Source organism: Oncorhynchus kisutch, linkage group LG16 (genome assembly GCF_002021735.2).
Source record: "Oncorhynchus kisutch isolate 150728-3 linkage group LG16, Okis_V2, whole genome shotgun sequence".
NCBI classification, from domain to species: domain Eukaryota; kingdom Metazoa; phylum Chordata; class Actinopteri; order Salmoniformes; family Salmonidae; genus Oncorhynchus; species Oncorhynchus kisutch.
Window position 1 is genome coordinate 4751373 of NC_034189.2, and position 12459 is coordinate 4763831.

Sequence of the window (12459 nt, forward strand, 5' to 3'; positions counted from 1 at the left end):
TCCCCCACCCCGTGTCTCTAACATGTATCTATCTCAGCTGATGTACGAAGGGCTATATAAATACATTTGATTTGATTTGATTCAACAGGGTGCCAATATAAACACCTTTGGGCCAGAAGTAATACACACTAATACACACTAATACACTACTGGTTATAACTTCCAGCGTGTCCGACGGGCGGTGCAGTCAGCGAATCAGTGATCTTCACCTGTACAATCACCGCAGACAAAAAAACATCAAGGTCTATATGTAAGGATGGTTGATTGGTTGGTTTGCCTGTTTCTCTGCCTGACAGTTTCTCTGCCTGACTGGGTGTGTGCATCATAAACAAAGTCATTAAAGCCTATCATTTCACTTCCCCTGTGACGACATCTAGGATCTACTTGTTATCCCTCCACTCCATGTGGGAAATCACCACCAATTCGTTAATGTCCATTAGCAGCCTGCGTCATTCTTCAAGGCGGAAGCTAAAGGAGATATTCTGCTATAGGACAGAAATAGAAATGGAACTCTATGGGTCAACCTGGATCAGAACATTAGAATCAGAACATTAGAATAGAACTCTATGGGTCAACCTGGATCAGAACATTAGAATCAGAACATTAGTATAGAACTCTATGGGTCAACCTGGATCAGAACATTAGAATAGAACTCTATGGGTCAACCTGGATCAGAACATTAGAATGGAACTCTATGGGTCAACCTGGATCAGAACATTAGAATAGAACTCTATGGGTCAACCTGGATCAGAACATTAGAATAGAACTCTATGGGTCAACCTGGATCAGAACATTAGAATAGAACTATATGGGTCAACCTGGATCAGAACATTAGAATAGAACTATATGGGTCAACCTGGATCAGAACATTAGAATGGAACTCTATGGGTCAACCTGGATCAGAACATTAGAATGGAACTCTATGGGTCAACCTGGATCAGAACATTAGAATCAGAACATTAGAATAGAACTCTATGGGTCAACCTGGATCAGAACATTAGAATCAGAACATTAGAATAGAACTCTATGGGTCAACCTGGATCAGAACATTAGAATCAGAACATTAGAATGGAACTCTATGGGTCAACCTGGATCAGAACATTAGAATCAGAACATTAGAATGGAACTCTATGGGTCAACCTGGATCAGAACATTAGAATGGAACTCTATGGGTCAACCTGGATCAGAACATTAGAATCAGAACATTAGAATGGAACACTATGGGTCAACCTGGATCAGAACATTAGAATCAGAACATTAGAATGGAACTCTATGGGTCAACCTGGATCAGAACATTAGAATGGAACTCTATGGGTCAACCTGGATCAGAACATTAGAATGGAACTCTATGGGTCAACCTGGATCAGAACATTAGAATCAGAACATTAGAATGGAACAGAGCACTGCCCTCTGCTGGAGGGCCCTGTATTTTCACACCAATGACATTGACAGATTGACAGAAATATCTCTAATGCTCATCAGACTCGATATCGATTGACTGATTGATCGATTGACTCCATTTGTAAATAGTGACAGTTGTTTCACCCCCCCCCCCCCAAAGTAGATGGTCTTTCTTGATACAAAAAATCCTTGTTAGAGTGGAGGGTACGATATTGTAGCATCATATAATAGTTGGAAGTGTAGCAGGACCATGTAACTTTATGAAGTCCATCAAAATATTATATTATATATTATACTATATTATGTTATATTATTATTATATTGTCATTATGAAGAGAATAAATTCCAAGATGATGTCATGTCCCCCCCCCCCCCCTGGTTTAAACTGGTATTGACTTGGTGTCAAGTATATATCGACATATTTTATTCATGTGTTTTATTTAAGCTTTATTTACCTGGGCACGTCAGTTTAAGAACCAATTCTTATTTACAATGACGGCCTAATAATAACAATACACTGTTTTGTGAAATGTTGACTATAGTGGCAATACAATGACATTACTAACATAGACAAATAATGAACAGAAAACAACTTTGACATCATGCACTGTCGGAGCAAATAATTATTTTTGATGGGTATTATATAGAGCTAGTGTGAGCCAGACCCTAGCTACCCCCCAGGACCAGAGCTAGTGTGAGCCAGACCCTAGCTACCCCCCAGGACCAGAGCTAGTGTGAGCCAGACCCTAGCTACCCCCCAGGACCAGAGCTAGTGTGAGCCAGACCCTAGCTACCCCCCAGGACCAGAGCTAGTGTGAGCCAGACCCTAGCTACACCCAGGACCAGAGCTAGTGTGAGCCAGACCTAGCTACACCCAGGACCAGAGCTAGTGTGAGCCAGACCCTAGCTACCCCCCAGGACCAGAGCTAGTGTGAGCCAGAGCCTAGCTACACCCAGGACCAGAGCTAGTGTGAGCCAGACCTAGCTACACCCAGGACCAGAGCTAGTGTGAGCCAGACCCTAGCTACCCCCCAGGACCAGAGCTAGTGTGAGCCAGACCCTAGCTACACCCAGGACCAGAGCTAGTGTGAGCCAGACCCTAGCTACCCCCCAGGACCAGAGCTAGTGTGAGCCAGACCCTAGCTACACCCAGGACCAGAGCTAGTGTGAGCCAGACCCTAGCTACCCCCCAGGACCAGAGCTAGTGTGAGCCAGACCCTAGCTACCCCCCAGGACCAGAGCTAGTGTGAGCCAGACCCTAGCTACCCCCCAGGACCAGAGCTAGTGTGAGCCAGACCCTAGCTACCCCCCAGGACCAGAGCTAGTGTGAGCCAGACCCTAGCTACCCCCCAGGACCAGAGCTAGTGTGAGCCAGACCCTAGCTACCCCCCAGGACCAGAGCTAGTGTGAGTCAGACCCTAGCTACCCCCCAGGACCAGAGCTAGTGTGAGCCAGACCCTAGCTACACCCAGGACCAGAGCTAGTGTGAGCCAGAGCCTAGCTACACCCAGGACCAGAGCTAGTGTGAGCCAGACCCTAGCTACACCCAGGACCAGAGCTAGTGTGAGCCAGAGCCTAGCTACACCCAGGACCAGAGCTAGTGTGAGCCAGAGCCTAGCTACACCCAGGACCAGAGCTAGTGTGAGCCAGACCTAGCTACACCCAGGACCAGAGCTAGTGTGAGCCAGACCCTAGCTACCCCCCAGGACCAGAGCTAGTGTGAGCCAGACCCTAGCTACACCCAGGACCAGAGCTAGTGTGAGCCAGAGCCTAGCTACACCCAGGACCAGAGCTAGTGTGAGCCAGAGCCTAGCTACCCCCCAGGACCAGAGCTAGTGTGAGCCAGACCCTAGCTACACCCAGGACCAGAGCTAGTGTGAGCCAGAGCCTAGCTACACCCAGGACCAGAGCTAGTGTGAGCCAGAGCCTAGCTACACCCAGGACCAGAGCTAGTGTGAGCCAGAGCCTAGCTACACCCAGGACAAGAGCTAGTGTAGCTACACCCAGGACCAGAGCTAGTGTGAGCCAGACCCTAGCTACACCCAGGACCAGAGCTAGTGTTAGCCAGGCCCTGGCTACACCCAGGACCAGAGCTAGTGTGAGTCAGACCCTAGCTACCCCCCAGGACCAGAGCTAGTGTGAGCCAGACACTAGCTATACCCAGGACCAGAGCTAGTGTGAGCCAGACCCTAGCTACCCCCCAGGACCAGAGCTAGTGTGAGCCAGACCCTAGCTACACCCAGGACCAGAGCTAGTGTGAGCCAGAGCCTAGCTACACCCAGGACCAGAGCTAGTGTGAGCTAGACCCTAGCTACCCCCCAGGACCAGAGCTAGTGTGAGCCAGACCCTAGCTACACCCAGGACCAGAGCTAGTGTGAGCCAGAGCCTAGCTACACCCAGGACCAGAGCTAGTGTGAGCCAGAGCCTAGCTACCCCCCAGGACCAGAGCTAGTGTGAGCCAGACCCTAGCTACACCCAGGACCAGAGCTAGTGTGAGCCAGAGCCTAGCTACACCCAGGACCAGAGCTAGTGTGAGCCAGAGCCTAGCTACACCCAGGACAAGAGCTAGTGTAGCTACACCCAGGACCAGAGCTAGTGTGAGCCAGACCCTAGCTACACCCAGGACCAGAGCTAGTGTGAGCCAGGCCCTGGCTACACCCAGGACCAGAGCTAGTGTGAGCCAGACCCTAGCTACACCCAGGACCAGAGCTAGTGTGAGCCAGACCTAGCTACACCCAGGACCAGAGCTAGTGTGAGCCAGACCCTAGCTACACCCAGGACCAGAGCTAGTGTGAGCCAGACCCTAGCTACACCCAGGACCAGAGCTAGTGTGAGCCAGACCTAGCTACACCCAGGACCAGAGCTAGTGTGAGCCAGACCCTAGCTACACCCAGGACCAGAGCTAGTGTGAGCCAGACCCTAGCTACACCCAGGACCAGAGCTAGTGTGAGCCAGAGCCTAGCTACACCCAGGACCAGAGCTAGTGTGAGCCAGAGCCTAGCTACACCCAGGACCAGAGCTAGTGTGAGCCAGACACTAGCTACACCCAGGACCAGAGCTAGTGTGAGCCAGACCTAGCTACACCCAGGACCAGAGCTAGTGTGAGCCAGACCTAGCTACACCCAGGACAAGAGCTAGTGTAGCTACACCCAGGTCCAGAGCTAGTGTGAGCCAGACCCTAGCTACACCCAGGACCAGAGCTAGTGTGAGCCAGGCCCTGGCTACACCCAGGACCAGAGCTAGTGTGAGCCAGACCCTAGCTACACCCAGGACCAGAGCTAGTGTGAGCCAGACCTAGCTACACCCAGGACCAGAGCTAGTGTGAGCCAGACCCTAGCTACACCCAGGACCAGAGCTAGTGTGAGCCAGACCTAGCTACACCCAGGACCAGAGCTAGTGTGAGCCAGAGCCTAGCTACACCCAGGACCAGAGCTAGTGTGAGCCAGAGCCTAGCTACACCCAGGACCAGAGCTAGTGTGAGCCAGACTTAGCTATCAACACCCAGGACCACAAACTCCCAGTTACCCCCTGGACACGCCCCTTTCCTGCTAACTCACCACACCTGAACTCACTCTGCTAATCACCAATTCCTCTTCCATTCTTCTGGTATATAAGCAGCTTGTTCTACCTGGGTTTGGGCAGCATCTGTGGTGTCCCAGTTCTTTTATAGTTCCTGTTGTTAATTGGCTAAAGTAAGTTCCTGCTATTTTGTGTCTAAACTAGATTTAGTTATTGATCACTGCTCAGTGCTGTAAATGGTGCTTTATCAGAACCATCTAGTGTATTATGGCTGGATCTTCAGAGGTGGGACCACATACTGCTAGCAGGTACCTTATTGAACCATGTCATCTACTAGCAAGCTTTTGCAGTGGAATGTCCTTAGACCTTGCTTCATTAATTAATAGGTCTAATATTGGGCTGTGGTGTATTCCCTCCAGCACGACAACATCCGATCACAGGCATTCCTGGTGGCCATTTCACCTTACCTACTGGTGTTACAAGCCACCAAGCCTTACCTGCTGGTGTTACAAGCCACCAAGCCTTACCTGCTGGTGTTACAAGCCACCAAGCCTTACTGACTGGTGTTACAAGCCACCAAGCCTTACCGACTGGTGTTACAAGCCACTAAGCCTTACCTGCTGGTGTTACAAGCCACTAAGCCTTACCTGCTGGTGTTACAAGCCACTAAGCCTTACCTGCTGGTGTTACAAGCCACCAAGCCTTACCTGCTGGTGTTACAAGCCACCAAGCCTTACTGACTGGTGTTACAAGCCACCAAGCCTTACCGACTGGTGTTACAAGCCACTAAGCCTTACCTGCTGGTGTTACAAGCCACTAAGCCTTACCTGCTGGTGTTACAAGCCACTGAGCCTTACCTGCTGGTGTTACAAGCCACTGAGCCTTACCTGCTGGTGTTACAAGCCACTAAGCCTTACCTGCTGGTGTTACAAGCCACTGAGCCTTACCTACTGGTGTTACAAGCCACTGAGCCTTACCTACTGGTGTTACAAGCCACTGAGCCTTACCTGCTGGTGTTACAAGCCACCAAGCCTTACCTGCTGGTGTTACAAGCCACTAAGCCTTACCTGCTGGTGTTACAAGCCACTGAGTCTTACCTGCTGGTGTTACAAGCCACTGAGTCTTACCTGCCAGCATTTATACTTTGCTTTTATTTTTGTTGGAAAGTAAAAGAAGCAGAATTGCACTTTGTTCAATCATAATGTTTGTTTTCTGACAGATTTGGCCGTAACCAAACATGAGTGACACTTCTACATTTGGGAATTATTACTTCTGTCTGAGTGGAGAGAAATACCTGCCCAGAAATTCTCCTCAGCCCTGTTTAGGGAATAGGTTGGCATTTAGGAAAGCAGACATATTCCTGTTCTAATCTACTGTATGTGGAGTTGAATCTGTGGTTTTGATGGCTTCACTCTGTTTCTCTCAGGAGACTCCATGACCATGTTGACCAGTCTTCTGCTTCTCAGTGCTGCCTTTGCTCTGGGAGATGCACGTAAGAGTCCACTTTTCTTGACTCGTTCTGTATTTTTCTCGTAGCAGACATTACTGATTGATCTACAAATAATATTGTAGCTCTGTTTTGTAGATCTTTCTCCACAAGCCTTTAAAGCCACATGTAACTTCTCCTTACAGATTCACTTGTAGAAGAAGACGTGTGTCCTTCCGGTTGGATCAAATATGGATCACGCTGTTTAATGTTTGTAAAGACTACAAGGAGCTGGCCTGAAGCAGAGGTATCACCCTTACCATCTACTGTGAATTTGAAGGGGGAAGTGTTGTTGGAATTAGCTCTTTGATATTACCTTAAAGGTGATACTTTCTTAAATGGCAACACATGACTGATGTGAAATACTAAACTTCCCTTTAAGATGGGAATTTTCTAAACATTTTGAATTTGTTGTGCCTCCTGTATATTGGAACCCACAGGACATGGCTTAAGACTGAGAAACTAGTATCTTTAAGAATGTTTTAAAAAGGAATTAGTTGTGACGGTCAATTTGGGTGAGTCCAGAAGACAAATTCTCATCAAGGCTGACTGACTAATACAGGAAATGTCTTTGTTCCCATCTACTGCTTGGCTGTCATTGTAGATAACAATTTTCTTAACTGACTTGCCTTGTTAAATAAATACTTTCTTCTCTAGCGGTACTGTGTGTCCCTTGGTGATCAACTGGTGTCTGTACCCAACGTTGTGAAGTACCTTGGCACAAACCTGGCATCTGTGCACAGCTCTGAGGAGGACCAGTTTCTACAGGCATTGGTCTTGGTCAAGACTGTTAGTTTCCCTCCTACCTGGATTGGAGGATTTTATTCTGTTAAGGTGGGACCATTAACCCTACAGTGTTATATATAGCCATTATTGCAAGGAACTCCGTTCCATCTCATCTTGCTCAAGTGAACAGCAAACCTGGTTAAAAAATGGTGTTTTGCATTTAGGCTACCTGTTATTAATGTAGTTCTGTCTGAGTTGTCTATTTTGTGTGGACCCCAATAAAGTCAAGGCTGCTAGTTTGAATCCCAGAGCTCACTGAGAGAAATCTGACGTGCCCTTGATCAAAACCCTTAACCTAATTGATCCTGAAGGTCATGCTAGATGAATCTACTAAACAACTTCAATGTATTTAATTGTCAACTTCCGAGGGATGCTTTTATACATATGTAAAATGGTTCTAGTTAAGTATAGATGTAATCTATTCCAGACAGTCTGCTTGTAAACATGTGTATGGGGTTTCTAGCATCAAGTTGTAGACTAGTTATGGTCTTTGACATGCATTTGATGATTGCAAATGTGAGGAGTAGGCTTCATGTTCTTTACACAAGCAATAGTCCCAGTAGGAGGGGTTTTGAAGTAGCTTTAACTGTTTCAGGTGTTAGAGGAAAGAACCATCGCCTTCAGGACAGGCGATGGTTCTGGAGTGATGGCTCCGACTTTGATCACCAGAACTGGGCTAAAGGAAGGCCTGGTGCGGGTGCCAGAGAGACTTGTATTCACATCCATTTTGGAGGTACAGTAAACCCAGTATCATTCACTGATTCACTCATCAAATTCAACTTACTCCTAGTGAATTTAACTAATGAATGTCTCCTGTGGACTTTCCTACTGTCTGTACAGCTGAGTATATCTGTTCTGTGTTTCATCTTCAGGTCAGAAGCGCTGGAACAATGCTTTATGTGGAATGAGCTTGCCCTCTGTGTGCTCCCTGAGACTCCTGCCTCTCCGCCAGACTATACATTAGAAGCAGCAATGCTATTCCATAGTGTCTGCACCCTTAATACTTCATGGTAACGTCAAAATACTTAGTTGCTGTTAAATGAAGTCTGTTTCTACACAAATGTTGAGGAATTGTTTGCAGCCAATAAAATGTGGATGCAATTTTTTTTGTCATGAGTTATTGACTATGAATCATACTGCTGAAATTGTCCCATGTTTTGAGAGCATGAGATTACTCCAGACATCCTCTCTCTCCCATAACCCGACTGTGTGTGTGCACGTGTATGTGCCTGTGTGTGTGTGTGTCTGGCACATGTAAAAAGTACACTAGCATCCCAAAATGTATTTGTCAAACAGATGTTAAGTACAAAACCTGTGTCAAATTGGCACTAAGTACAACCTGTAACACTTCACCTGAAACTCTACATCATTCCAAGAAGGCGTAGCAGTAAGTCGTCCTGTCCCTGTATTTATCGTTTCTTTAGTTTTTTTTACATATTTTCTCCACATATCTCTTTGAAAACATTTTGCTAAACCCTAAGCTTCCAAATACTCTCCTGCAACCCGACTCACCCAATGTAGCCATTTTTCCTAAAGTATTTATATTTACTTCGGGACCCCACAACTGAAGCTAACCAGCGGGTATGCTAGCGGTCTTCAGCTAACCGGTCATCTGCTAACCTGTAGTTCGGAAAGCTCTCGCCTGTTCGTACAACGCGACTCTAACCAGAGCATAACGGACCTATTTATTTTTCATCCCCGGATTCCCACCGCAAACGGAACATCTTTCAGCTGGATTTTTCAGCAACTAGCTATCTAGCTAAACCGCAACCCCGGATTACTCCTGGCTAGCGTTTCCACCCACTTAGCTTGAAGCTAGCCCGGCCGTAGCACCTGTGCTACCACCGTAGCATACTCCTGAGCTACAATACCCGGGCCCACGACCGGGCTATCGATGTCATCGCATGAAGAGGAATAAACAGACTCACCCCATCGCGACGTCCCCCAAAGGCTAACTCTCTAGCCCTCACTATCTCCCTGCTTGCTAATTCTGCCTGCTAACTGCTACCTTGTCTAGCCCGGGCCTACAAACTGTTAGCTTGTTAGCACAGGCCTGCTAACCGCCTGAATCGCCACGTCCCAAACGCTCACCGGACCCATATTTACTTTCTATCTCTTTTGACTTTTAATTTGTTTATACCTTCCGGAAACCTGCCTCACCCAATGTGATACGGAATCGCTATTATTTTTTTATTTTTAGAACACACTCAAGAACCTCCAGAAGCTAACTAGCTACAAGCTATTTAGTCATTGTTAGTTTTTTTTAACCTGGATAACACTCGCCAGTCCAGCTTCCCTGCCCCATCCACCGCTGCCCCCTGGACACTGATCTCTTGGCTACATAGCTGATGCACGCTGGACTGCCCATTAATCACGATACTCCATTCTGCTTGTTTTATCTGTTGGCCCCGTTGCCTAGTCTACGCCATTTTACCTGTTGTTGTGCTAGCTGATTAGCTGTTGTCTCACCTACTGTTTTAGCTAGCTTTCCCAATTCAACACCTGTGATTACTGCATGCCTCGCTGTATGTTTCTCTCAAATGTCAATATGCCTTGTATACTGTTGTTCAGGTTAGTTATCATTGTTTTAGTTCACAATGGAGCCCCTAGTTCCACTTCATGCCCCTGATAACTCCTTTGTCCCACCTCCCACACATGCGGTGACCTCACCCATTACCACCAGCATGTCCAGAGATACAACCTCTCTCATCATCACCCAGTGCCTGGGCTTACCTCTGCTGTGGTGCTTAACACCCCGCCAGTCCTACAATCTAAGCTAGATGCCCTCAATCTCACACAAATCATCAAGGAACCCACCAGGTACAACCCTAACTCTGTAAACAAGGGCACCCTCATAGACGTCATCCTGACCAACTGGCCCTCCAAATACACCTCCGCTGTCTTCAACCAGGATCTCAGGGATCACTGCCTCATTGCCTGTATCCGCTACGGAGCCGCAGTCAAACGACCACCCCTCATCACTGTCAAACGCTCCCTAAAACACTTCTGTGAGCAGGCCTTTCTAATCGACCTGGCCCGGGTATCCTGGAAGGACATTGACCTCATCCCGTCAGTTGAGGATGCCTGGTCATTCTTTAAAAGTAACTTCCTCACCATTTTAGATAAGCATGCTCCGTTCAAAAAATGCATAACTAAGAACAGATACAGCCCTTGGTTCACCCCAGACCTGACTGCCCTCGACCAGCACAAAAACATCCTGTGGCGGACTGCAATAGCATCGAATAGTCCCCGTGATATGCAACTGTTCAGGGAAGTCCGGAACCAATACACGCAGTCAGTCAGGAAAGCTAAGGCCAGCTTCTTCAGGCAGAAGTTTGCATCCTGTAGCTCCAACTCCAAAAAGTTCTGGGACACCGTGAAGTCCATGGAGAACAAGAGCACCTCCTCCCAGCTGCCCACTGCACTGAGGCTAGGTAACACGGTCACCACTGATAAATCCATGATTATCGAAAACTTCAATAAGCATTTCTCAACGGCTGGCCATGCCTTCCCCCTGGCTACTTCAACCTCGGCCAACAGCTCCGCCCCCCCCCCGCAGCTCCTCGCCCAAGCCTCTCCAGGTTCTCCTTTAACCAAATCCAGATAGCAGATGTTCTGAAAGAGCTGCAAAACCTGGACCCGTACAAATCAGCTGGGCTTGACAATCTGGACCCTCTATTTCTGAAACTATCTGCCACCATTGTCGCAACCCCTATTACCAGCCTGTTCAACCTCTCTTTCATATCGTCTGAGATCCCCAAGGATTGGAAAGCTGCCGCAGTCATCCCCCTCTTCAAAGGGGGAGACACCCTGGACCCAAACTGTTACAGACCTATATCCATCCTGCCCTGCCTATCCAAGGTCTTCGAAAGCCAAGTCAACAAACAGGTCACTGACCATCTCGAATCCCACCGCACCTTCTCCGCTGTGCAATCTGGTTTCCGAGCCGGTCACGGGTGCACCTCAGCCACACTCAAGGTACTCAACGATATCATAACCGCCATCGATAAAAGACAGTACTGTGCAGCCGTCTTCATCGACCTTGCCAAGGCTTTCGACTCTGTCAATCACCATATTCTTATCGGCAGACTCAGGAGCCTCGGTTTTTCGGATGACTGCCTTGCCTGGTTCACCAATTACTTTGCAGACAGAGTTCAGTGCGTCAAATCGGAGGGCATGCTGTCTGGTCCTCTGGCAGTCTCTATGGGGGTGCCACAGGGTTCAATTCTCGGGCCGACTCTTTTCTCTGTGTATATCAATGATGTTGCTCTTGCTGCGGGCGATTCCCTGATCCACCTCTACGCAGACGACACCATTCTATATACTTTCGGCCCGTCTTTGGACACTGTGCTATCTAACCTCCAAACAAGCTTCAATGCCATACAACACTCCTTCCGTGGCCTCCAACTGCTCTTAAACGCTAGTAAAACCAAATGCATGCTTTTCAAACGGTCGCTGCCTGCACCCGCATGCCCGACTAGCATCACCACCCTGGATGGTTCCGACCTAGAGTATGTGGACGTCTATAAGTACCTAGGTGTCTGGCTAGACTGCAAACTCTCCTTCCAGACTCATATCAAACATCTCCAATCGAAAATCAAATCAAGAGTCGGCTTTCTATTCCGCAACAAAGCCTCCTTCACTCACGCCGCCAAGCTTACCCTAGTAAAACTGACTATCCTACCGATCCTCGACTTCGGCGATGTCATCTACAAAATGGCTTCCAACACTCTACTCAGCAAACTGGATGCAGTTTATCACAGTGCCATCCGTTTTGTCACTAAAGCACCTTATACCACCCACCACTGCGACTTGTATGCTTTAGTCGGCTGGCCCTCGCTACATATTCGTCGACAGACCCACTGGCTCCAGGTCATCTACAAGTCCATGCTAGGTAAAGCTCCGCCTTATCTCAGCTCACTGGTCACGATGGCAACACCCATCCGTAGCACGCGCTCCAGAAGGTGTATCTCACTGATCATCCCTAAAGCCAACACCTCATTTGGCCGCCTTTCGTTCCAGTACTCTGCTGCCTGTGACTGGACAGAATTGCAAAAATCGCTGAAGTTGGAGACTTTTTTCTCCCTCACCAACTTCAAACATCAGCTATCTGAGCAGCTAACCGATCGCTGCAGCTGTACATAGTCTATTGGTAAATAGCCCACCCTTTTTCACCTACCTCATCCCCATACTGTTTTTATTTATTTACTTTTCTGCTCTTTTGCACACCAATATCTCCACCTGTACATGACCATCTGATCATTCAT

The 12459-nt window shown here is 47.9% G+C and overlaps 1 protein-coding gene across 4 annotated transcripts; it reads left to right on the forward strand.

Annotated features, from left to right (window-relative positions):
- The first annotated feature begins 4966 nt into the window (after positions 1 to 4966).
- On the forward strand, positions 4967 to 8293 carry LOC109885566 (ladderlectin-like). Of its 4 annotated transcripts, none has more exons than XM_031791639.1 (7): positions 4987 to 5093; positions 6140 to 6252; positions 6347 to 6412; positions 6553 to 6653; positions 7064 to 7240; positions 7788 to 7925; positions 8065 to 8293. In XM_031791639.1, the coding sequence occupies exons 3-7, from the start codon at positions 6355 to 6357 to the stop codon at positions 8098 to 8100; spliced, it is 510 nt and encodes a 169-aa protein (XP_031647499.1). In that variant the 5' UTR covers positions 4987 to 5093; positions 6140 to 6252; positions 6347 to 6354; the 3' UTR covers positions 8101 to 8293. The 4 variants fall into 4 exon arrangements, with proteins under 4 accessions (XP_031647501.1, XP_031647499.1, XP_031647500.1 ...); XM_031791640.1 differs by having other exon boundaries at positions 5043 to 5228; XM_031791641.1 differs by lacking the exon at positions 6140 to 6252 and having other exon boundaries at positions 4967 to 5093.
- Positions 8294 to 12459: the final 4166 nt, after the last annotated feature.